Here is a 27,480-nt window from a genome sequence, read left to right on the forward strand (position 1 = left end):
AAACAATGTAATAGGTACTGTCCGAAAATAATCCTCAAAAAATGTTAAAATAACACACAGTCCTATGGCAGCTACTAAAAGCGTAACATCACATCTGCTCGGCGCTTGTTTAACGTGGTGATATATGTAAGTAAGCAATTCCGTATGTCCATAATCGTTGGGAAGCAACGACCATCCAAAAAAAATATATATATATATATATATATATATATATATATATATATATATAGAGGGAGAGAGAGAGAGAGAGATAAATTCTAATTGAGGTTAGAGAAAATTGAAAAGTTTTTCATTGTTGAATTTGATATGTGACAAACAGCGTTGTGCTGATCATTACAATTGTAATGATTTCATTACAATTCACTTCTATCATTACATCATTACGTACATTTCAAAATATAGCTAAAATCATTACATTTCCTGAATCTAATCAAGGTCACGTCACAGATGACTTCTGCGGTCAGGTCACATCCATTTTGAGAAGAAGTATGCTAAGATTGCTAAGAGACATCTGTTATCTGTTGAGAAATGATAATTGACAGTTGAGTAACACCCAAACTAGAGAGAGAAAGAGATATAACAGACAGTTGATAGTGAAACCTGTCACAAACTGGCATCAGTGATCAGTGATATCTGACTCTGAACCTGAACTCTGACCACTGTCACTGTCACCACTGACAGTGACATGCTAGTTTTATCTTTGATACATGTTTTACGTGAAGTATTTCAGTTTGATTTTGCACGAAAAAATAAATAATTTTTTTTAATGTGCTTCATTTTTTAATGTTCACCCATTTTCAATCTTTTATTTTTGAAAACGGCTAAATATGAAAATTGAGTCATTTAAATATAGGGTTTCTCTACATTACACCAAGTTTATGTTGGCAACATCAACTGTCATTACAATTCATTACATTTTCACAGGTTTGATCATTACAAAATTTTTTCCTGTCAGCACAACCCTGGTGACAAATTAAATCATTCCATTTTGGCGAATCTTATTATTAAAGACGTTATTACGAATCGTTTTTGAATACACGATCGAATACGATTAAGCGCCAGAAAACGCCTTTGGTTTGTTAATGATTTGAAATAATTTTTTAGAACTTAAAACTCTTCATTGAATCACCTTCAAAAAATATTGTTAGAAATTAAAGGGTGGTAGGCCTGTAGTATAATGTAGGTATAGCAGTCTTCAGCATTCAACTGTGAGGTAGGTCTAAGAAGATATGGAATCAGATGAAGAACGTTTTCACTCTGTGGTATGTATAAAAAAACGTTTTTCACATCTGATGTTTTGTTAAATTTTTTCCTAGTCACCTTTATTGTAAATTTTACTATTTTGGACTTCCATATGTCATCCCGAACACGATTGTGGATACTAACAATTGAAACCCCATGAAGTAATTTCAAATTACATTAGAACCATATTAGACAATGGAAGTCCGAGCTAGTAAAATTCAGCATGAAACATTGTCAATCACTTTGAAACACCTTCATTGTATTTTATTTTTTACAAGGAAGAAGAGCCATACAATGGATTCAAGACTTTTCAATACACTGATCCATTTCTGGTATCAGGTATCTTAAGGTCAGTTGTGATGGAAGATTTAGAGGAAATTAAGCATTTAATAGCATGTGGACACTCTGTCAACATCAATGACAATAATGGAAATACACCGCTCCATGTAGCTGTGATAAAGAAAAAGTAGGCAACGGGGAATCTAAGTATATTTCCTTCAGTTATTAATGTTATATTTTCAGTTTGAGTATTGTAAATGTTCTCCTTGCTGAAGAACACATAGCCATAAATCACAGGAACTTTTATGGGCAAACACCTTTGTTGATTGCCGTGAAAAGTGGCAGTTTTGAGTTGGCACAGTGTCTTGTTAAAAATGGAGCCAATGTGAATCTACCAAACTATGACGATGTAACACCACTTCATTTGTCTGTTGAATTTCCAAACATCGCCCAATTACTAATTACAAATGGGGCAGAAATAGATGCTTTGGATTTCAGAGATGATACTCCCTTACATGATGCTGTAGATTACTGTTATTTGGAAAGTGTATACATGCTTTTATTTTATAATGCAGATGCCAATATTCAGGGAGACATGAAGTCAACACCATTTATGAATGCTCTAATTCGTCAAGATTACGCTCTGCAGGAAGCTTTATTTGAATATGTGAATGATTTTAATGTGTTAGCTATAGATGGGATTAGTACTTTAGATCTGGCTCTGACCCATGATAATATTTTTGTTGAAGAAATGATTAATCGTGGAGCCAAAGTTGACTCATTATCTTACTTGAACTGTTTGAGGGTACCTAATCATGAAAATTTTAAAATTGTATGGAATAAACTGCCTCTTGAGGAAGCAAAATATGTTACTCTAGTGGAGTTGGTCGAAATGCTAGATGAAAATCATTTTTGTTACTACATGGATGTTATTATGGAAGATTCAGACCCTTTGATACTGTCGGAGATTGCAGAAAATATGAAGAGTTGTGATATGGCATTGATAGTCGATAAATACTCAAAATGTAAATGTGCCCTAGATAAACTAACAAAATTTATATTCATTATGCTTCAGCATGGTTACGAAATGGATAGCTTAGTTATTGACACAATTTTCTCAAAATATGAATACTGTGAACTGATCAAATTATTACTATTTATCGACTATGTTAGTGAATGGTCTCCTCTTATGATTACTACAAGGTTAATTTTTGATGTAGAAAGTGGTATGAAAATGGTATGCCATGAAGTTATGTCTGCTCATAATTTTTCGTCAAATTTAAGTTTGCTCAGAGAAAATATAATTAGTTCATTCAGCTACTGGGTTTATCCTCCTCTGGTAGAGTTATATAACACTATGAAACATGTTGAATTTAGAAATTCGGATGAAGATAAGTTTTCACATATTGTTGAGAACTTACCAAAAATGCCTTCATTACTTGAATTGGCTAGAGATAAGACAAGAGGGCATATTGTTGAAAGGTTGAAAATCACCACTACTTGTCAATACTATACAGTGATAAACCATCTGGATATTTCAACAATTTTCAAGAAAATATTGATGTTTGAGACTAAAATTTATCATTATTAAAATTTGCTCTGAATTCATGATTATATTTGAATTGAAGGGGTTATATTTTTATGAGTGATTAATTTTGGGAAAGAAAGTTTTTTGGCGTCCTACTACTCCATCTTGATATATAAAAGATGTGGGAATCTTCCAGAGAAAATATTTTCAAATTGATTACTTCCTTCCTTTCTTTGAAAGATTCCCACATCTTTTTTGTATCAATATGAAGTAGTAGAAAGCCAAAAACTTTGAAAATATTTTCAAATTGATTACTTCTTTCCTTTCTTTGAAAGATTCCCACATTTTTTTTTGTATCAAGATGGAGTAGTAGAAAGCCAAAAACTTTCCCAAAAAATGATCATATTGTTACGTTTTTCCCCGTGGGTTATCCAATAATTGACTACACTGAATAATCAAACTTGACTTTATTTCACTTTAAATACAATAAACGCTTCAACTAAAACTTCAACCATTATTTGAATGTCTATCGCCTTACTAGATCGATTCGCGTACCGCACTGTATCTCTCACTTGACTGTGGATATGCTCGAGGCTAGTGCTTATATATCGTATTCGAATGCAGGAGACATTTCGCTGAAGTTCCATCGAAATCGGTAGCATTATTCTTGCTGCTTCTAGAGCGGCACGAACATTGTGCATTCGCGCGCTCTTAGCTAGGTCACGATTGGTTTATGGCTACCAGTGGCGGCCGGCATTATTTTCTTTAGGACATAATTTACAACACTACACCCTTTCCTGAGGTTGTTCGCCCCGAACAACATTCCAAGAGTGGACATCACGATCCATGTAAGGTCTCGGCTTCTCTATGTGGACAACTTTAGGCTTGCTTCTGGGTGACAATTGGATTCTGTACACCAGATCGTTCATCTTTTTGGTTACCAAGTAAGGTCCTTGCCATGGTCTCTGCAACTTGGAACACAAACCTTTCCGACGTTGAGAGTGGTAGAGCCACACTGCATCGCCCTCCTTGAAGTTCACTTTTTGTCAAATCTTATCTTCATCCTGTCGCTGAAAAGTTGTAAATTGGTTCTGGCAAAATCGTGTACAATTTCCAGTCTCTCCTTCAGGTCATTCACATACTCTGAAAGAGGTACCTCTTGAGATTCATCGAAAGGACTGCCACATAATACATCTATCGGAAGCTTCAGTTTCTTACCAGTTGACAACATAGATGGTGTGTAACCTGTCGCGTCATGTTGGGAGCTCCTGTATGCCAACAGAAAAAGAGGAACCAATTTATCCCAGTTTCTTTGGTGTTCGGAGACAAACATCGAAATGTAGTTATTGATGGTGCGATTATGCCTCACCATTTCATCGGATTGTGTGTGTAGTATTTCTTGGGGTACCCCGTGTCTGGCAATTACGTTCTGCAACAAGGCTTCTGCCTCTTGGTTGGGTAAGGCTACTACTTCCGGCCATTTGTCCATCACAACCATAAGGTACTTTTACCGGATGTGCCTTCGCTTCGGACCCTTTCTCGAAGAGCACAGGTTACAGCACTTGAACTACTTTTCCACGTCTCGACGGCAATTGACCCAATTGTACCTCTCGCGCACTCTCGTTAGAGTTCTATTTACTCCGAAATGCCCTCCAGTGCGACCATCGTGAAACTGTTCGAGGATACGCTTCTTTGAAAGGATCATCTGGAATTTGTGGGTTCTATCCGGGCTTTCCCATTACCGAGTGAGTAGGTCATCTCGAATGCTCATGGAGTCCAATTGGAGCCAGTAACATATTTCTTGCTGGCCGTGCTTGGAAATATCTTGCTATTCCTGCCTCACTCCTGCGGTAATCCATTCTCGTACTGTTTTCAAGGCGGGATCCTCCTTCTGCGCTACGATGATGTCTTGCCTCGTCAGGAAGGAAGTGTCACCCTTAGAAGCTGTTACCGACCGTACCACACCATGGTCAGGTAATTCCTCAAATTGTCTGTCCGTATCCCTGGACAAGGGACCCTTACAGTTTGTTACCCTCTGGGTCAGAGGGAACCCGAAGCGGGAGCTGTCCATAAAGGAGTCTCTGCCCGTTACCTTAACACGTTTGGTGGGAAGTTCTTCTTCTGGTAGCTGGGTATCTCATTGTCTTCTTGGCGTTGGCAAAATTTGCATCCGGATGTCAGGCATGGTCTTCTTGAGAGGCTATCTGCGTTTCCGTGACATTTCCTTTCCGATGTTGAATTTCAAAATCGTGAGTTTGTAACTTTTTGATGCACCTAGCTGTTTGTTCTTCTGGTGTTCTGAAGTTGAAGAGTGCTGAGTGGTCTGACCTGATCAAAAATTTACGGCCATATAAAAAGGAGTGGCAATGATCCACCGCTTTGACCACTGCGAAGAGTTCTCTATTAAAGCAGTAAGTCCTTCATGAAATGCCGGAAATAGCTAAGGAGTCTTAGGATACTTTTTACGTCGTACTTGCTCTTCGGTGTTGGCCATTCTTGCACTGCCTTGATTTTCTCTGGATCTGTTTCAACTCATTTTGAAGACACAATGTATCTCAAGAAATTTACCTTTTCCTGGAAGAGGTTGCACTTCTTGGGATTGATCTGCAAATGAGCATTCCGTAGCGTCGTGAAAACACTCCTCATGTTTGACAGATGTTCGTCAAAACTTTTTCCGGTGACTATAATGTCGTCAAGATAGACCAAACATGTTTTCCAGGTAAGTCTTCTCAACACCAACTCCATCAAGCGTTCAAATGTTGCGGGTTCATTGCATAATCCGAACGGCATAAACTTAAACTGGTATAATCCATTGCCGGTGGAAAAGGCAGTCTTATCTTTATTCTCGGGGCAAACTGCCACCTGCCAATATCCGCTTTTCAGATTTAATATTGAGAATCATCTGCACTCTGCCAAGATGTTCAGGGTGTCATCTATTCTAAGGAGAGTTTAACTGTCCTTTCTGGTGACATCATTAAGCCTCCTGTAGTCTACGCAAAATCTCGTCGATCCATCTTAGTAACTAACACAACAGGTGACGACCAGGGGCTATTTGATTCCTCGATTACTCCTTCTTGCAACATGTTCTTAACAATGGATGCAGCTTCGTCTTGCTTTGCGAAGGGAAGACGTCTCGGTGGTTGGCGTATGGGCTTGGCATTGCCAGTATCAATGCGGGTTGATTATTCCTTCTGGAATGGTCTGATTGTTACCATTCACGAGGGATCTGCCACGATAATTTCTGATTCAGAACCATTGAACGGCTATATCAATGCTATACTTAATCCGCCAGGGCCAGCAATTTCTGCTTGAATAATTTTCTTGTTGTTAGAAGAGATTCTGGAATCTTACAGTATAACCACCTTGGCGCTGTCATAAGGTTGAGAGGGTACGTCAAGCAAAACTTACTCATTTCCAACCTTCAACAGTTTCTTCCTTATGTCCACCACGAATCCGTAGCTTCTCCATAGACTGTCGATCTATCTCCAGTGTCTGTTTCCAGAACAGGTACTACTGATTAGTTCTTCAAACTGGTTCTGTTGGAAATGGCAGCTCTCATTACTGACCTCGTTGCTCCAGTATCGATGGGGAAAAGGCAGTAAAGATTATTCAGAAATCTGTCTACGACTGAGCTGTTACTGTTGTGTCCAATCATGGAAATCGAATACATGGGGGCTTGGGATGCAGCGGTCAATGTACCTCTCTTAACGCAGGCTGAATTTATTTTTTCCAAACCACGACGCTCCAGTTGTTTTAATTTCGAACGCCAGTCTCTTCTTTCGTTGGATGTTGAACGAGATCGACAGTCCCGCCTTAAATGCCTTCTCTGCCGCAGTTATGACATTCAGGCCGTCCTCTTGCCTTGGGTGCAGTTCTATTCATCAAATATTTCTTGAAGAGTTTTTCAAGACCTACCATGAGTCGAATTGTTCCTTCGTCTTCCTTTTCATTGGTGGCCCTCACTAGAACTTTTCGTTTTTGTCGCGGAGCATTTTTAGCAACTTCAAATTCTAGGGCATAAATGATGGCTTCATTCAATTTTTTATGACGTGCCATACTCAACGGCTGCTGCAGCTCCGTGTCACGAACCCCACCGATGAAACTATGTACACTAATCCAGTGGGTGAAGTTATCCGATGCTTCTGGGTAGGCGAGTCTTACTAACGTTTCGACTTCAGCTTCAAACTCTTGCAAACTTTCTGATGGACCTTAAGTTCTCACCTTCAGTTGAGCTTGGTAGACTTGTTGAAGGTGCTCACTACAATATTTGACCTTCAAAGCTGATACGACTGCTTCATAATCCTTCTGCCTATTCACTGGAATATTTTGCAGAATTTCGGAAGCCTTTCCTCGTAGTGCTAGTATGAGAGCTGTTGCTTTCTTCTCATTTCTCCATCCATCATTTTTCGCAGCGGCCTCAAATTGTCTACGATAAATTGACCATGAAGATTCGCCATTGAAAGTTGGAGTTTCAATAAAGTGACTGCTAGAAGGGGAAGATGTCGTTTCCGATTTTCATTTTTCCACAGTAAACCTTTTTGGGTCCGGTGGTTCTTTGCGAAGTTCCCAGAAAACTTCTGCAAACCTTTTATCGATTCCTTCAAGCTTTTTCTCAAGCTCCTCTTCAAATTTCTTTTCAACCCCTCATCTTCTCCTTTTCAAGCTTCTCATCGACTGCTTTTTCTAGTCCCTCACTTGGGAAGATTTTAAATCTTCCAATAGATGAAGGTACATCTGATTGTGTTTTTCCTGTTTTTCTTGAATATTCACCAGCACGTCTCTGTCTTTCTTTTTTTTTCCTGAATACCTAGTGGTAATTAATTCACTATCTTCATTTCGGCGTAATTGTTCTTCCTCTTTTCTGCGATTTTCATTATCTGCCATGCCCGCTTGCAAATCCTCGAATATTTTCTGAAGCTCTTCCATCTCGTCGTAATCGACACCCCTTGTTTTCACCATAAAACAGTAAATTTTTAGTTAATTATTCCACTTCCGACGCAAACTGTTAAGTTTTTTCCCGTGGCTTGTTTAATAATTGACTACAATGAATAATCAAACTTGACTTTATTTCACTTTAAATACAATAAACACTTCAACTAAAACTCCAACTATTATTTGAATGTCTATCGCCTTACTAGATCGCTTCGCATACCGCACTATATCTTCCACTTGACTGTGCGATGGCATTTCAAGTTAGCTTCCCAAATTTCTGCTACCGCAGTTGTCGGTTGATTGGTCAAAACCACCAACACTGACTTAAAAACTTGGAAAGTTGACTTGGGTGTCACACCAATCGGTGGTTCCACTTATATTTCACTTGTCGTACTTTTCTGGTTTTTCACATTTTGTCTTCAATCGAGGACCGCCTGCCCGGTACTGTCGATGCACAATAGGCTGAAACAGCTGTCTACCGGTGGCTCTTAAATTGAAATCAATATGAGAATGATCAGAAAGTGCTTATCTATTCATCTTTTGATTTTCATAGAATTATTTTCCAGCAGCTTGACTGCATTAACCTTTGTCGAATTCATATCATTTCTAGAAACATGTAGATTCGTTTCCCAATGGCATTTCAGGTTAGCTTCCCAAATTTCTGCTACCGCAGCTGTCGGTTGATTGGTCAAACCACCAACACTGACATAAAAATTTGGCAAGTTGACTTGGGTGTCACACCAATAGGTGGTTCCACCTATGTTTCACTTGCGTTTACGCAGTTATTTCTATCAAGTACTTTTCTGGATTTTCACATTTTGTCTTCAATTGAGGACCGCCTGCCCGGTACTGACGATGCCCAATAGACTGAAACAGTTGTCTACCGGTGGCTCTTAAATTGAAATCAGTAAGAGAATGATCAGAAAGTGCTTATCTATTTAGGTGCTAAAATGACTTCGCAGAAAAGTGACTGTAGGTTACACTCAGAAAGATGTTGTTTAGCTTTGACTACCATAAGTTTGACCACCATATGGATTATAACTCAATGAAAGTGTTAACCACTGAATCAATTTCTCAGTAAAGATGTCCTTTCTAGAAATGTCATACATTTTCGAAAACAACAATTGTATGAACAAAAGAAAAGACATTAATCACCTAAGTGAAATTTATTCCTACTTATTGACGATAGACAAGAACTTTTACAATAATAATATCAATTTGAACAATTCTATTGTATAATTGAGACCTCATTTTAATCTAATCATAATAATTTTAAACAAAACTAATTTTACACTATGAACTAGAGTACAGTTGGTACTACTAGTGACATTAATGACCTTCTACCACATGTCAGTCGTTATAATTCAAAATTCTAACCTGGTTAGAGATCAAATTGTGAGTTGTATTTTATGAAATTACGATGGATCTCCATTAAGTAACGGCCGAATAGATCAGAAAAAAAGCGTAATTTTACTTTTGTAGTTTCCCTGATTAAAAGAATTGTTTTGCATGCTGTGTACCCCAATAGTTCAGTAATATTATTTCTAACTAGTCAGCAAAGACTACCCACATAAATGTCACAATCCCTGCCATTATAACGTGCCTACAACGCTATAACTTGGTAATAAAAAAGGGAACCCGATTCGTAGCTATATGTTTTCAACAATACCTTAGGTGCCAACTTGAAAATATAGAACACATACGTATACATATATATGAATTTTACAGATACGTTTAACCAATTAAACGATGCTGGAACCCTCCTGTCCAAGAACAGTAAAGAGTCACTTTTACCCACACTGTCCCAATCTCTTGTCGACCCGAAATGTTTCCTCAAATCAACCAAACCGAAACAAACCGCGAATATTTATCGATACCGAAATCACTTCGCGAAAAAGTTTCTTGAAATACCTCATATTTCAGTCTATTCAAGAAACTCCGTAATTCTGTAGGAAATTCAACCGAGCTACTTATGAGATCGTATACGACACCTTTATCTCAAAACAACTAATCAAATCGCGAATATTAATTAATACTGAAATTACTTCGTGACACAGTGTCTTGTAATAGCTCGTATTTAAATACGGAAGCTTCCTATGTGCAAACAAGAATTAAAATCCCAAACAGAAAAAGACAAGACACTTTCACAGGTTATAAAATATGTACAATCATATTGGCCCGACAAGAAAAACCTCTCTAACGACGTTATTCCATTCTATGAAAAACGAGATGAACTGTCATTTGAAGAAAACATGCTTTTTTGCTTCTATTTTGCAGTCAGAGGTATTAGCTTTGTTACATTTCGGTCATCCAGGCATTACTGTTATGCAGTCACTGGCAAAACTGCACGTTTATTGGCCAAATATCAACATTGATATCATTCATGAAATAGAAACATGTATTTCATGTCAACTGTCCCGAAAAAACGGCATAAATACACCACTACATCCGTGGGGTGTATCTCCAGACCCTTGGTCTCGTCTTCATCTGGACGTTGAAGGTAAAATGTGGATGGTTATTATTCGTTCGATATTTGCTAGACTGGGTTTACCCAAGTTTTTGGTGACGAATAATGGAGCACAACTCACCTCAAGTGAATTTGAACATTTCTGCAAGAACAATGGAATAATACATATTGAAGTGACCCCTTATCATCCGAAATCGTATGGGCTGGCTGAGCGCACTGTTCGCACCTTCAAAGAACGAATGCGAGCCAGTAACCAAAAATTAAATCAGTCACAAAGACTCGCAAGTAAGAAGATCTACCAACAGAACACCAAGTCAACTAATGTTCGGTCGGCATTTAAAGTCACAATTTGACTTCCTTAAACCGGATGTTACTAAAAATATGGAGTTAGAACAAATCATTCAAAAACAATACCATGACTCTTCAGCTACTCCATTGCATGATTTTACGGAGGGAGACGATGTATGGGTAAATAGGCCATTAGGAAAGGGTTCCAAGCCGCAAAAATTTGTTAGGCAGTCTGGGCCATTGTCATATCTCATAAGTGTTGATGGTATTCTACGCCGCAAACATTGCGACCTAATACGGAAAAGAGTCTCGGATATAACACCTAATATAGATGTAAACCCATCGGATATACAATGTGCTGCTGACGAATTAGAAAGTCACCCTGATGCTGAACCAATCAAAGATACACAAAACAAACCATCATCAAGCGACCGGCTCAAACAAAAATATCGCTCCAACATACCATGTGAAATTCAACCTGAGGATGTTGAAGAGGCAGTCGACGTAGGAGAGCCCGCAAGTCAGGTGCCCCGAAGAAATCCTTCGAGAAACAGAAGGCTCCCTGTTAGTTTCAAGGAATAAGCTTATCATTCGTGGGGAAGGAATGTGGTATCACTGAGTGAGTCTGGCAACGCTGCGGCGAACAGACGAGTGACATTCTTCCGCGAACTCAATTAGTCGCAGGTCTGCTCCTGGCTCTACAATTGTACGAATTGCTATACAATTCAATATTTTTTCGTACATGCATACCACACTGATTCGCACATGATATATTTACAAATTTCAATCACTTAGTCCTTCGATAGTCGAGTAATCTGTCTATCTCCGTCTTCCGTCTCATTATAATAGGAGTGTCCCGCGTGTCCGTCTGTCATAGAACTCATAGATCACGATCACAGAGCACTTAATTTTCAGATCAGTCAAATCTATCGAAAACCGCTGACGCTAAAAGAAGAATAAATCCACAGTAAAAAAAGAGAAAAGACGAATTTTGAATAAATATTCATGGTTGGTAATTGGTAGTTTACCTCACCCCGCTTGATTTTTGTATTAGGAAACTTTGTGTTGTAATTTGATTTGATACATAATATAAGCTAAAGCTAGATTATTGAATGCATAATTTTCAGTTATTATTCATGCAAATAGTGATTAAATCAATATATTTGCAAAAACCACTTCAAAATATTCACATTTCAACATACGATGGAGTGTCTGCGCATGCGCTAATCGCTTTATTCCATTTTTGCATCATGCGGGAAGCTGTTACTTGTCAATTATTCTGATGACAGTGTTGGCGACCATTGATGCTATACAATTATGCCGAAAATCATACATTTTCATCTGTCATTTTCGTACAAAAATTGTTTGCTTTGGAGCAGCATTGCTGACACGTTGGTCCAAACAGGACAGATCACTCGTTAATTAGTTGTAAACAGTTTATGAATACAGTTTTTCTTACAGTATAATTTTGTGTTTGTAACACCCTCCCATCATACTACAGAAAGCTGATGAGGTTCCCTTCTTCAACGATTCACAATCCTTTTAGTATTTATATTTTACGAAAAATAATACGAGTATAACTTATATTTTGTTATGGTGAATTTTATACTGGCGGCGTCATCGGTCTATATTTCCTTGAGAATGACCTTGGCCAGACCATCACTGTCAACGGCGAACACTATAGGTCGCTGATTACCAAATGAAGGATCTGGACATCAACGACATGTAGACTGCGCTACGTGCCATACAGCTCATGCCACATTGGATATTTTGCAAGAGCGATTTGAGGGCATGGTCATCTCACATGGAGGTGATGTGAACTGGCCACCGAGTTCATACGATTTGATCTCGTTTGACTTTTCTTATGTGGTTTCCTCTATCCGCAGGTGTATGCGAATAGAAGACAAACCACAGCGGTCCTTAGAGCCAACATAACCCATACCATGGGTAAAATTCAGCCTGATTACTACAGTCATGGAAAATTGGACGTCCCGGATGCGCTCCACCCAGAGAAGCCGTGGCGGATATTTCAACGATATTATATTCTACACATTATGGCATTAATGGGTATGTAAGAAACCACTATCGACATGGGTGGAAAAAAGAACGCAGTACCTTAAAAACGCGGGGCCCGAGAGATTGGATGGAAATTAGTCAACTCAAGCGGGCTTGGCGAGAACATTGTTATTAATTTTAGTTGCTTATATCCAGATCGGAAAACAGGTGATGATTTATTCGTTTAGTTCAATTGTGAATTGATGTACCTTTGGGTCATATATTTATACGATTAATATATCTGCTTTTCTTATAGGTATTTAAAACGAATAAAAAATTTTGATGATATGTCACACACAATTTGTTTTATTCAAAGAATAGTAAAAAGTAAAAATAGAAACTGTAAAAAATTAAAAATAAAAAAGTTTGCTGGAGAAAAATAACAATTGTATTGAGCAAAAAAATTGAAATTACCATGAAATAAAATACAAATAACAACCAAAAAAACAAAAAAATGAAATATTAACACGGTTACCAATCGGTTACCAATATACATTTTCTTTCGAACAAGTAATAATGAAATTTGTTCAAATCGAAAATAACTGCTAGAGCTGCTTTCTCTAAAATACAAAATTTTTTCTCTCTAAAAGAGTACGGGAAGCATAAGATATAACCCATTAGGCAATGTATGAGATATTAACGCTCCAATTCCGTAATCACAAGCATCAATAACTAACTTTATAGGTAGTTCTGGGTGAAAATGAACTAAAACAGGAGGAGAAATTAATTTTTCTTTTACTTCCTCAAACGCTTTTTGACAAGAATTTGTCCATTTCCATACCGTATTTTTCTTCAGCAAATTGTAAAGAGGTTGTAACAAAATGGAAAGATTTTTTATAAATTTGCCATAGTAGTTCACTAAACCTAAAATAGATTGTAATGAAGTTACATCGAATGGAATTGGTGCATTAATAATAGCGGAAATTTCAGAATCAGAAGCATGGAAACCTTCTTTACTAATGTCATGTCCAAGATACGATTTTTGGATTCAAAAAAACTACATTTGTTGAAAGATAATTAAGTCCCGCCTTTTGTAAACGTGAAAGCACTGTTTTTAAACGAAAAAGATGTTCTTCTCTGGTTTTTCCCGTGATAAGAATGTTGTCCAAAAAACAGACCACTCAATCCAAATCTACTAATAGAGAATCTAAATTTTTTTGGAATTTGGATGGTATACTTGAAATACCAAATGGGTCACGATTATATCGATACAAGCCTTTGTGTGTCGAAATTGTAACATAGTTTTTCGAAGTCTCATCTAAACAAATCTGCTGATAAGCATTGGACATGTCTAGTTTAGTAAAGTGGAGACCACCAGCTAGTTTACTGAACAAATTTTCAATTTTTGGTAATGGATAAGGGTCAATTTCTATGAAAGGATTTATCGTAACTTTGAAGTCCCCGCAAATGCGTACTGAACCGTCCCTTTTTAGTACGGGCACATTAGGTGTACTCTATTCAGAGAAATCAACTGGCTCTATAACTTGTAAATTTTCAAGTCGATCTAACTCCTTCTCTTTCATCGAAAATGGTAAAGACCGTGCTTTAAAAAATTTCGAACTCAAATCCATACCTGATTTCAGTCTAGTTGATATTGTCCTTTTGTTAAATTTACCTATGCCTGGAGCAAACAAGTCCTTGTATTTATCACCCAAATAACTCAAATCTAAAGGTAATTTTGATGGATTCTCCATATTAAAAATTGTTAGATCGAACGAATTGATAAAATCACGTCCCAGTAAAGGAGGTCCGTCATTATTCAATAACATAAAAATTCAAGTTGCCCAGTTTTCCCTTATATTCAATTTCACAATTAATTAATTTCCCAAAGGTTTAATCTTATCGTCATTATATATATAAACTAAAAATTTTGTTTGTTGTCTGCAATATCTTATTAAAATTTAATTTATAAAATGATTCCGACATTACAGAAAAACTAGCTCCCGTATCCAAAGTAAAAGTGTACATTTTTTTATCCACAGATAAATTTATTGAAACCGATTTGGTTTCGTTATTCAAGGTAAATAATGAATATTCCTCAGAATCTAGAAAATTGTTTTTATGAAAATTCCTATTTTTACTACCTGAATTTTTATTTGGGCACATTGGTGCCAAATGACCCTTTTTATTGCAAAAAATGGCAAAAACAGTCACGATATGAACATATATCTACCGTGTGGTTTTTTCTTCCGCAAACTGAACATTGGGTTTGGTTTTTTCCTCCACCATTGTTTCTTCTGGAACAGCTGCTTCGAGACCTTGATGCCGCAGAATTTGACGGATATGGCTGGTTACCTACTCTGGATTTAAGTGAATTCGTGCCGGCGAAATGAATCCTTGGTTCTTGCTTAACTTCGGCTGAAAAAAAGGAGCGGTTGGCCGATTTGGAGGATGCATTAAGTCGGTCTTTAACTGCTCCCTTGTCATAACCGATAATGAATTGATTGACTAATGCTTTTTCAATCTCGGAAGAACCATCAAACTGACAAACGGCCACCAAACTGCGTAACCGTGCTGCCCAGTCTTTCAGACTTTCATTGGCCATTTTTCTTGATTTAAAAAATTTTTCTCGGTTGAAAAACACTAATTTTATTGGTTTGAAATGTTCATCCATTGAGGAAATTATATCCCCATATTCAACTGTTTCCGGTTCATTTGGTATACACATATTACTCACTAATGTATACGCAGGTTCATTCAATAAACTCAACAGTATTGCTCGTTTCCTACTTTCACCGTCAATGCTGTTTGCCGTGAAATAATTTCCCAGACGTTTTTTATACACCGACCAGTCGGAACACATAGAATCGAATTCCTGAATATGACCGGCTAATTGTTTTACTGCCATTTTGATTTCTACAAAATCTCAGCAATGTGGAAACATCAACTACTTGACACTTGAAATTAACTCGTCGCAACTTGTGATGTATTCTTCCCTAATTTGAGGGTGATTTCATTACTACAAATAATACACAATGGTTTCACTTTTACGTATATTTTCCAACTACCATACATAAAACAATACGTTGCTCTTCGAGCTATCTGTTCATAAAAAACACCATCAGTATATAAAAACTAAAACTATTAATTCTCAACTCACAGGATGATTCACACTAATATCCTGCAGCCTGGAAAACAATGACATGAAGTTTTTTTCTGTCGAATAGATCATCAGGAATAACATATCTCAATTTTGTAGGTGTACAAAGTCGAGTTTTCATGTTACGATTTTTAAAAATATTTTCACCCCTTCAGACAGTTCAATAAACTAGGACGGCTCTGTTTTTTTACTAATTCAGTCAATAAGCGTATCATATTGAAAAATAGTAGGTGTGCAGAGTCGGTAAATGAAAAAATAATAATGCGATATTTTTTCTCAGTGTACTTTGTGGATAACTTCACACCCGTTAATCAACGGGTTTTCATAAAAGAGCTCTAAAACAACGCATTTTAAACTTATTATTTCAACCTTTTTCTTTAAAAAATTATTTAAATACTTAAAAAAGAGTAATGAAATAATGCATTCAACATTTAAAGGGATTCGTTTTTATTTCACCGTTTGGCAACATCGGTTATAGCTAATAAAGGACAATGAAAGAACATATTTCAGAGGTGTGCTGTTCTGTTTACTTATGTTCCGAGTTCCGAGACATTCTGTGGCATATGACATTTTATGCACCTAACCTATCTTCCTCTATATAAATAAATAACAAAACAACTGTTGTTTATGTGGCTTGTGGAGGTGGTATTGAAGTATAATTTATATTTTATCTTAATTGTTGATTTATAAAGATAGTTTTCCTTTTTAAAGTAGAATATCTAGGTACGTATAAATTATTTCAACTTGATCAATTTGAATACTTTTCAAAGTGAATTTGAAAAACTCATGAATTAAACTCAACTTTATTTTGTTCAAACTTGCATTTGCTGTAATAACCCAAATTGAGGAACATTCCCCATTGCTGCTGCCGACTTTAATGCCAAGCGCAGACCATGGAGCAGAGCCACAAATCGAAACGGCTAAGCTCTCCATGCGCATGTTGACAGGCACGAATATCTTGTGCTGGGACCAGATGAGCCTACGTACTATCCGGGCAGACTAGGCCTGGTGTACTAGACATCGCGCTTCTCAGAAACGTCTCTCTGACTAGCGAAATCTACGTTCTGTCGGAACTGGACTCCGATCATAATCCAGTAATCCTGGTATTGGGCGATGATCTTCCTTCTCCTGATTACCGCATGAGATATAAGGCGAACTGGGATATTTTCACAACCCAGCTCGGAGAGATGCGCGCCCCTCCTGAGACACTTCGCTCTCCCGACGAACTCGACGCGGATGTTGAGTGTTTCGAGCTTTCTGTGGATGATGCGTTTCGAGCGGCCACCTCCAGGGAGGAGTGTCCGCTGAAGAGCTACAATGAGTTTCCTCCTCGTATCAAAGCCTTGATACGAGAGAGAAATCGCTTGAGAAGGCTCTATCAACAAGCCCTCTTTCCAGGAGATAAAATTGCGGCAAGCAGGATGGCCAATATCAAGTCAAGCAGGCCATGAAGTGATAACTTGACTCTTAGGGTTTGTTTGCACATTGATGTAACATTTGGGACTTTGTTACAATTCTGTAATGTACTTGACATAGTTACGTTTGTGTTTTGTTTTGTTTGATTAAACTGTGATTTTTACTGTAAACCAAGAACAATTTTTTATTTCATTTCTATATATTGAGAATTCATTTTGAATTTGTGCCAACCATCCTCAATTGGCTTTGGTATTAGATGTATTCAGTTAATATTATAGAGTAGTCGGGCGGTTCGACGTGGGTACTATGTTCACTCAGTATATCGGCCGATGTGTGTGAGTTGATGGTTCAAGCCTCTGGCTGAACGCTCGGTTTTCACTTGCTATCGTTCAACCCGTGTTGAACCAATGACCAAATTAGGTCATTCCTGCCAAGAGAGTTATTCGCTGTCTTGCTCGATCAAATGACATCGCGAAGTGCCAACAAATGGCAGTATATAACAGTTGTGTTTCTGGTACAAACAATCGAGAAAAGCTCAATGTGTATGTTTGAATTCTGCAATACAAATTAAATTAAATGATGTCAAATTAATTCAAACTATGGTCAAATGCGTCTGCATGATGCAATGAGCATCGACCATATAACTAAATTAAAAGAAGATGAATAATTCGAATTATCATGATAATCGATTCGATATCTCTATTATGACAATCGAATTATCGATTATTTTTAATTCGAAATTCGAATTAGTCCATCACTACCTATGATACCATGTTTGAGAAATGTTATTTGAATTTATTTTATATAACTTACCACTCTATTGAATCACCTTTAAAAAATTTAATTGTTATATTTTATAGAGGGGTAGGTAGGCCTGTATTATAACGTAGCTCTAAGAAAACATGGATTCAGATGAAGATGAAGTTTTTCCCATTGAGGTATGTATAAAAAACAGTTTATATATCTGATGTTTCCAGAAACTTTATTCATAGTCACCTTTATTGTATTTTATTCTTTATTTTTTAACAGAACGGTCAGATATTTCAATACAATGATCCATATCTAGTATCAGGTGTCTTAAGGTCGGTTGTGATGGAAGACTTGGATAAAATTAAGGATTTATTAGCATTTGGACACTCTGTCAACATCAATGACAATCATGGAAATACGCCACTCCATATAGCTGTGATGAAGAAAAAGTAGGCATCAGGGAATCCAAATATATTTTCTTCAGTTCCTAATGTTATTATATTTTCAGTTTAAGTATTATAAATTTTCTCCTTGCTGAAGAAGACATAGTCATAAATATCAGGAACTTTCATGGAGAGACACCTCTGTTTATTGCCGTGGAAATTGGCAGTTTTGAGTTGGCACAGTGTCTTGTTAAAAATGGAGCCGATGTGAATATACCAACTTATCAAGATGTAACACCACTTCATGTTTCTGTTCAATTTCCAAACATCGCCCAATTACTAATTACAAATGGGGCTGAAGTGGATCCTTCAGATTATACTGGTGATACTCCCTTACATAGAGCTGTAGATATCTGTCATTTGGAAACTGTATGCATGCTTTTATTCTATAATGCAGATGCTAATATTCAGGGTAACTTCAACTTAACCCCATTTATGATAGCTCTCCTCCAAGAAGATTATGCTTTGCAGGAAGTTTTACTTGAATATGTGAATGATTTTAATATATCAACTGAAGATGAAGAACATACTTTAGATCTGGCCCTGACCCACAAAAGTATTTTTGTTGAAGAAATAATTAAGCGAGGAGCCAGAGTCAACTTATCAGCCTACAAGTATTCCTTGTGGCAACCAAATCCTGATAATTTTAAAATCGTATGGAATAAACTGCCTCCTCAAAAAGCAAAACATGTTAATCTGATGGAGTTGGTCCATTTGCTGGATGAAAATCATTTTTGTTATTACATGGATGTTATTATGGAAGATTCAGACCCTTTGACACTGGTGGTGATTGCAAAAAAAATTAACGATTGTGAAATGGCTTTGATAGTCGGTAAATACTCAAAATGTAAATCTGCCCTAGATAAACTAATGAAATTTATATTCATTTTGCTTCAACATGGTTACAAAATGGATAGCTCAGTTATTGACACAATTTTCTTTAAATATGAATACTGTGAACTGATCAAATTATTACTATTTATCGACTATGTTAATGAATGGTGTCCTCCTATAATTACTTCAAGGTTAATTTTTGATATAAAAAGTAGTGTGAAAAAGGTATGCTGTGATGTTAAATCTACTCTTGCTTTGACTAATTTATGTTTCCTTAGAGAAGATATAATTAAGTCATTCAGCTACTGGGTTTATCCTCCTCTGGTAGAGCTGTATTACACTTTAAAACATGTTGAATTCAGAAATTCAGATGATGAAGATAAGTTTTCACATATTATTGAGCACTTACCAAAAATGCCTTCATTACTTGAATTGGCTAGAGATAAGACAAGAGATCATATTGTTGAAAGATTGAAAATCACCACTGCTTGTCAATACTATACAGTGATAAACCACCTAGATATTTCAACAATTTTCAAGAAAATATTAATGTTTGAGACTAAAATTTATAATAATTAGACTTTGCAAATATGTTTTTGCTCCGAATCTACCGTCATATAAATTTGATGAAAACCCATAACTAATTCAATTTTCTCTGAACAGTTCACAAAATCACAAACTATGCCTTACCATACTGTAGCTTCCTCAGGCATGTATACACTAACTGAATTCAATTATTTGGTCCTGCGGTGAATTTTCATAATTCTTGAATCTAACAATTCCCAAGCATTCTCTTTCAAATGTAACATGTCATAGTCGTGGTTGAACTCACTTCCCTTTACCAAAAGATGGTTTGCAAGTGTGGAACTGGCCTTCACATTCAAGAAACTTCTATGCACCCTTATTCCTTGGGAAAATAATCTTACCTTTGGGCAATGTAGAATTTTTGGCAACAACCACAAGTTAACTCATACTCTGGATCTATCCGACACTTAAGTTTTGTCTATATTGTTTTTAATAAATTATTCGTTCTGTAAACCACGTCCAAATATTCCTTTTTCAAAAAAGAGTGATGTAATTGGTGGGCTCACCAAAGTATGTCAATGTCCTGTGATGTGAAGCACAATATTGAATGCTGCTACCTGTTGCTGATAGGGAAGTGCCAAGGATTTTTGTATGACAATGTCCTCATAAGATGGTTTGTGAAAAATTGCAAACCATGTTCATTATTATTTTCAGTAGTGAACCCACCAATAACAGTTCGTTTAAAAAAATTAAACCAAATTCATCAAAATCAATAAAAGCAAAACTTCAGTGTTGAATAGATTAGAAGTATATGACATGACATGTGGTTCCTGCCCAGAACTTTATATTGGCTAAACTGGGAGAACAATTTCCCAAAGAATTGAAGAGCATAGAAGTAGTTTCTTGAATGGAAAGTCCAATTCCACATGTGTTAACCATCTTTTGGTACAGGAAAATGAGTTCAATCACGATGGCATGTTACATTTGGAAAAGAAATGTTTGAAAGTCAATCATTTGGAGTGCTTGGGATTTAATAGATCCAGGAATTCTAAAAGTTTACTGAATAACCAAATGAAAGTGAATACTTCCTCTCTATTAAATCTTTTTTCTAATGTGGAAATTGTTAATTAATTCATTACATGCCAATTTAATGAGTTTGTAAAATTTCTCTTCTAATGATAAAAAATTTCCAATCAGTTTATACCAAAACACAGGTTAAAGCATTAATCATTGAGTAGGAAGAAGAGGGTCATATGATTCAAATTTTGATATTTTATAAAGCACTATAAATATAACTGAATACTAACATAAATTACTAACTAAATTCTACTCAAATTTAGTGAGTATGAACATGCCTGAGGAAGCTATCATATAATGGAACATAAGTTGTGGTTTTCTGAATTGTTTAGTGAAAATCCTACAGTAACGTGTTACTTGTATATATTGTAGAGTCAATCTGGAAAATTGTATGATCGATTAATTTTTTCCCAATTTTCATAAATGAATTCATTGGAAATATTCTACTTATAAAATTTTTCAAAAATAAATTAATTTTCAAAAGAAAGTATGTGAATTTATTGAACTACATTTTTGAAAATTATATGCAGTTGGAATTGTAACGTTGATACAATTTTGGCTTTGTCTTAAAAATGAACATGAATCATTCAATGTGGGATTGAATAATTTATTCATATCTGAATTTGATATGTGCCTGGTGTTCTTTGAATGGGGCTACAATAATGTTTTAAAGCAATATACTTTTCGTGGCAGTCTTCACGTACTTATCATTTTCTATATTTTTTTTCTGTATCACTTGATAAAATGTAACAGTATGTTTTATGCCGAATGATGAAAAAAAGACAGGATCACACTTGTCAATATGAAAGAAGATACACTTGCAAATTGACTCAGATATTTGAACATTCAAATATGTGAACTTTTAAAACTGCTCATGCCCTTCTACTTCATTATTCTTAAATGCTTGTGTGTCCTATCTGCTGATATTGATACTATTCTGAAGAACAGCCTATAGAGAATCAAAATAAATTCAAGAAGTAAAAATTTTACTGAAAAGAGAAATGTAAATTATTTACCAGTTTTATGTGTAACTAACGTTATTGCTGTTTTGTCCTATATGGACATTCTCAAACTTATACTTTATTGTATAAGTTTGAGAATGTCCATATAGGACGAAACTGCAGTAATGTTAGTTACAAATAAAAGAGGTAAAAAACATAAAAATTTTGATTTCTCTTTTCATTATGATCTCCTACCACGTAGTAATGGCTACATTCATCAATTTATTAAAAATTTTACTGTAACAAAATTGAACTTTTTCTCTGGACTTATCAATGTAGTATGATAAAAGTTTTGCTCATTGCATTTTTGCTATATGCGTAAAAAGTTATGCTCTTTTTGTTGAATTCACAATTTCTCAAAATTTTAGAATTATACTGAAAGATACAATGAATGAGTTCTTACCTTATTCTTTTTTTAATGAAGTTCTCTATAAAAAAAAACTTGTGATGCCTTTTTTTTTAGATTGAAATATATAGGTCAGTTCAAAGAATTTTCGAATTTTGCGGGCTAGGTATATTCAATTGGCATATTTTTTGATTTTTTATGTTGCTAGGCTCGATTCGAACATTTGTTCACTGTTTAGTTAGCATGTTTAGTTTGTTGGTGATACGCATAAAAGTTGGAAGTGTTTTGCGTGTTCGGTAATTATTTGCATCAAATTTTATGTAAAAAATGGATCTATGTGCTCAAAAATTCTTGAAATATTGACAGTGGCATTCGGTGATTGTACTCCGAGTCTGAAAAATGTTTACAAGCTTTTCTTTTCACAGAAGGTCGAGAAGATTTGAATGACGATGCTCGTCCTGGCCTACCCAGCCACTATTTAGGAAAGATACTGATTGTGTCAGCATAACGGTTGGCTCATGCCTTGCAATTTTTAGCACGAAGTGTGTGGCAGCAAAGTCCGTTCCAAAATTGCCGAATTTCGAAGAAAAAAGCATCGCTCAGCGGTTTTGATTCTAGAATATAGGGATGGAATTGTTTTATAATTCTTAGTAGAAATTCTAACACCTTTTATGTTTCGAAATATGTTAACCTTCCGGGACTAACAGTACCTCTCTGAGACCGACGATTACGAATTATTCCGAATACGGCCCGATTGCCAGCGTTACAATTTTGCCCTTCTCAGTACCTTCCTAACTGATCAGTGTCTGCTGAAGCGTCATAGGTGGATGTTGTGACTGTTTTCCTCATTTGAGATTTTACGTGATTCGTCTCGAAGAACGATGTTAGTCGTCCCGTAACTGTTTTGATTTAGTAAAGTGGTAAGATAAAATTTTTTTTCTTGGAAATGTTATATTTTTTTAATAGTTGGTTAATGGTTTCAGATAAAAATGTCTTCATGGTGTTACGAGGAAGAAGTCAGAAGATTTCAACAGCTCTTTGAAGAGGTAGATAGCGATATAGAATTATCTGAAGACAGGGACGGTAGCCTAGAAGAGGATGAGTTATTGGTTTAGGAGGAAAACTCGGATACCGAGCAAGAAATGTCCGACGATGATATTGAAGAAGATGCTGCAGAACCTGAAACCAACAGGTCTGTTCGTATCCCTTGTTTCATTTCCAAAGATGGCACCAGATGGAGAAAACATTTTACCAGATATCCAGATGTAAGAACACGGTCAGATAATATTATAACAAGGTTACCAGGAGTAAAAGGTTTAGCAAAAGAGAAAAAAAATGCAATTGAAATATGGAGTTTATTTATCACTGACACCATGTTAGAAAGAATTGTCGTCCACACTAACAGACAAATAGAAAGGAAACAATATTCTAAGGAATATAGAACAGCCAGACTCACTGATATTGATGAACTGAAAGCCCTACTTGGGCTGCTTTATATTTCTGGAAAATCAAAAAGTAGTCGCCAAAATATACGCGATCTGTTCAGATCCAATGGCATGGGAATAGAGATTTTCGGATTGACAATGTCCCTTGAAAGGTTCAAGTTTTTGCTGCAAAATATCCGAATGGACGATGTTACTACAAGAACAGAGAAGGTAAAATTAGATACACTAGCAGCAGTAAGAGAATTTTTTGATGAACTAAATGAAAAGTTGCCCAAATATTTCTCGCTGTCGAAGTATGTAACTGTGGATGAAATGTTGTGGTCATTTAGAGGTCGCTGTGGATTCAGAGTCTATATTCCATGTCAACCCATGTCATGGGTTGAAAGTTTATTCTTTAGTAGACGCAAAAATGTTTTACACTGCTAAAATGGAGATCTATTGTGGTACACAATCAGTGGGTCCATATAGTTTAGATACATCCAATATTTCACTAGTGCCAAGGTTATGCCAACCCATATGGGGCTCACACCGTAATGTTACTATGGACAATTTTTTTAGTTCTCCTGCCTTAGTTTATAAACTATTGAATGATTATGGGCTGACAGTTACAGGTACACTGAGAAAAAACAAACCACAAATTCCTAACGAAATGAAAATGAAGAGACCTGGAGGAACAACTATATTCGGATATCAAGAAAAGTGTACCCTACTGTCGTACATTCCGAAAAAAAAATAAAGATGTAATTCTCCTCTCGAACTGGCACAGGGAAGATGATTCGCTTGATAGTGAAACAAATAGGCCACAAATTATAATTGACTACAATCGTACAAAAGGTGGAGTGGACACCGTTGACAAATTATGTGCAGCTTACGATTGTGCAAGAAATACACGGCGTTGGCCTATAGTAATTTTGTATGGTGCCTTGAACATAGCTTCTACTAACTCCTATATAATACACCAAAATAATAATAATAAAGATAAACCTCCGATTACAAGAAGATCATTTATAGAAGATCTTGGATATCAATCGGTAGAAGCTCATGTTAAAAAGCGTGTCAACTCTAATGGTCTTCCCAGAACAACTAAATTGAGAATACACGAAATCTACACTATTGATGAAAATCAAACACCTACATCTTCTAAGTGTCTTTATAAACCCTGTTAAATCTTTGTGCTGCTTGTACTATAAAAACTTCAATAATGAGGGCGCCACGAAACAAAAATTAGTGAAGGAAAGACAATGGGAAATAATAATCAGAATACTCATTGAATCGTTTTGGACGCCCGCCTCGTCGTTGTTGAGTTTTTTATAGTAGAAGAAAACATATTTTTTTCTATCGTCCCGACGCGTTGGTGTTCGTGGCAGAGCTTTAGTTTTGCTAGTTTTTGTAGCACGAGAAAATTGATAATTTTTTTCCTGCAATCCCGACGGTGGTTAAAAAAATTTAAGAGTGTATTGTCACTGTAATAAAAATCAGATGCAAAACAGCTTTCCGCCGTGTTCTGCAGCTGATCATCTGAAAGAAGATTTGGATGTTACCAACGCTGAAAAAAATCTAATGGAGTATGAAAATCATCTCAGTCGACATGAAGCCTTGGATCACGGCGATAAGTTTGTGGAGTGGTTGGAGACGTGCTGATTGTAAATATCCCATTTAAATAAATGTCGAACACCAAAAATAACTATTTATCTGAGTTGATACCATTGAAAAATTTGGATGTGGTTCTTCTAAAACCAATGCTCTTCAATATATCCATTAACTTATCGTGACACATTGTCGAAAGCTTCACAGAGGTCAACGTAAATATCCATCACAGAAATGTTTTCATTAACTCATTATTTACGTTAGCGATGACATTTGCAATAGCATCTTCAGCTGATTTATTTTCAATGTTGCTTCTTCGAGGGAATTTCAAATTTGTTCAGGAAACTCAGCATTCGATTTCGAAAAGTAAAAAAAAAGGTTTGCAAGGTTCAAAAATTGATTTGTAACAGTTGATATTGGGTATTTCAGTAATTGCATGAGGTGAATTGGCGCAGTGGTATAGTGCGCCCGTCGTAGGTAGTGAGTTCGATCCCAACCTCCACCAGATATTTTTCTCGAGGTAATTTATCTTTATCTAGTTGAAGTTGGAATAGTTCTGCAACGTTACTTGGCTGACGGACTGGAAATAGCCATGATGCTCCCTAGGTGGCTCGGGAAGTTATTAACATTGCGTACCCAGACCAATGTAGTCGATGCCAATGACACCAAGAAAAAAAATTGCATGCTCATTTGATTTTGTTTCAGTAATTTAATTTACAACTTTCCACAAGCTTGCAAAATTTCCCGAGTTTTGTGAGATTTCTCTTTGATAATAATTTCTTTGTGTTAATGGTATCAAATCATTCAATTTGATTATTTTCTTAAATATTCTAAGCTGAATATATCAATATAAAAAATAATTTGAATAAGGACACACAGATATTAATTTCATGACAGGCAATTTCATCGCAGTTCGAAAGAAATGTTTCATTGAAAGTAATGGCACAGGATCTTGAAGTTTTATCTACATTTTTCCATTTTTCAACGAAAACTTTGTTATTAGCAATACCGTGAGAGCAACTAGCGTGATAAAATCACGAGACCGTAAAAATCCGAACCAGAGGATCCTCTTAAAGCCTAACTGAACAGCTACTTTCTTTTTTTTGAAGGCAGACTCGTTCAAAATATGAACCAGAGGTAAATTTCCAGGCGAAGATTTCGAAAACTAAATTCTAGGAATCGGTGGTAAAAATCCAGGTAATAGGAAAACTCTGTTAGCAGGCGTTGAAGCTTGAAGCCAGCCCATTAGAAGCAAGGTGTCTGTGGCAAGGTCAATTAGTGCTGCCAACTCGGCAGGATTGCCAACAAGAAAGAATTGACTCCAGGATTTCCGATCACCCCAGAACCAACAACCAGTTCGAACTATCATTAGGTCTTATTCCTTTTTTACATGACTATGAACCAATGGTTGCCAATATAATGAATTCCAGTTTTGTATACTTTTCATGTAAAAATCTCGTAATTGACTGAAATATAAGTTTTTTTATTCATTAACCCTAACTGTATTGAGAAGTGGCATTTTCCTGTCATGTAAATTTTTTAGTACTTAACTGACCACCAGAGGGCGATTGCAGTACGATGTCAGTATTCAATTTAATTACCAACAGAACTGAGTAGCATTCGCTGACAAACCAGCCAGATTTTTAATTGAATTTGATTTTGGTGTACATGCCGACTTGACCCGACCGCTGGCTGTCAGCGACTGCTAACTACCCAATTCAGTTGATTTTCACATTAAATACTGACATTCCAACACCAAATCGTTATTTTAACACCTCGACACGTGTTTCGATCACCAAGTGATCATCTTCAATATGAGTATCAAATGACAGGGCTTGACTAGTAGAATAGTAGGTCACTTTGAAAAAGATGCAAAATCAAGATAGCCGCAGCTATAAAATGGCGAATTTTATATTACTTTGTGATAGTGAGGCATTTAATGAACTTATCAGAATGAGAAGAATTGAGTAACAAAATTAGAAACTAAAAACTTGAAAATAAATAAAAAAATGTTTTAAACGGTTTTATCGAAACAAAAAGATGATAATGTTGTAGATTGTGTACCAAAAACTTAAAAAATTATTCGGAAGGTCCTAGGTAGCAGTCAACACACCACTCTCCTCAGCAATCTAAGGTATTGATCAGATAAAAACATAATTGAATCG

The 27,480-nt window shown here is 36.2% G+C and overlaps 2 protein-coding genes across 6 annotated transcripts; both read left to right on the forward strand.

Moving 5' to 3' along the window:
• Window positions 1–790: 790 nt before the first annotated feature.
• LOC111507941 (uncharacterized) lies at window positions 791–3,560 on the forward strand. 3 transcript variants are annotated; one of them, XM_023163325.2, is made up of 3 exons: window positions 791–1,262; window positions 1,521–1,708; window positions 1,765–3,560. In XM_023163325.2, the coding sequence occupies exons 1-3, from the start codon at window positions 1,230–1,232 to the stop codon at window positions 3,110–3,112; spliced, it is 1,569 nt and encodes a 522-aa protein (XP_023019093.2). In that variant the 5' UTR covers window positions 791–1,229; the 3' UTR covers window positions 3,113–3,560. The 3 variants fall into 3 exon arrangements, with proteins under 3 accessions (XP_023019093.2, XP_023019094.2, XP_074036303.1); XM_023163326.2 differs by having other exon boundaries at window positions 1,525–1,708; XM_074180202.1 differs by having other exon boundaries at window positions 791–1,213.
• A 14,156-nt stretch (window positions 3,561–17,716) lies between these two features.
• On the forward strand, window positions 17,717–21,423 carry LOC111507942 (uncharacterized). 3 transcript variants are annotated; one of them, XM_074180203.1, is made up of 4 exons: window positions 17,717–17,849; window positions 18,168–18,245; window positions 18,337–18,506; window positions 18,566–21,423. In XM_074180203.1, the coding sequence occupies exons 2-4, from the start codon at window positions 18,210–18,212 to the stop codon at window positions 19,911–19,913; spliced, it is 1,554 nt and encodes a 517-aa protein (XP_074036304.1). In that variant the 5' UTR covers window positions 17,717–17,849; window positions 18,168–18,209; the 3' UTR covers window positions 19,914–21,423. The 3 variants fall into 3 exon arrangements, with proteins under 3 accessions (XP_074036304.1, XP_023019095.2, XP_023019096.1); XM_023163328.2 differs by lacking the exon at window positions 17,717–17,849 and having other exon boundaries at window positions 17,907–18,245; window positions 18,566–18,912; window positions 18,972–19,135; XM_023163327.2 differs by lacking the exon at window positions 17,717–17,849 and having other exon boundaries at window positions 17,903–18,245.
• The last annotated feature ends 6,057 nt before the right edge of the window (window positions 21,424–27,480 follow it).

This window comes from Leptinotarsa decemlineata, unplaced genomic scaffold (assembly GCF_025532065.1).
Source record: "Leptinotarsa decemlineata unplaced genomic scaffold, Ldec_3_MD MMD2_tig00026294_RagTag_RagTag, whole genome shotgun sequence".
NCBI classification, from domain to species: domain Eukaryota; kingdom Metazoa; phylum Arthropoda; class Insecta; order Coleoptera; family Chrysomelidae; genus Leptinotarsa; species Leptinotarsa decemlineata.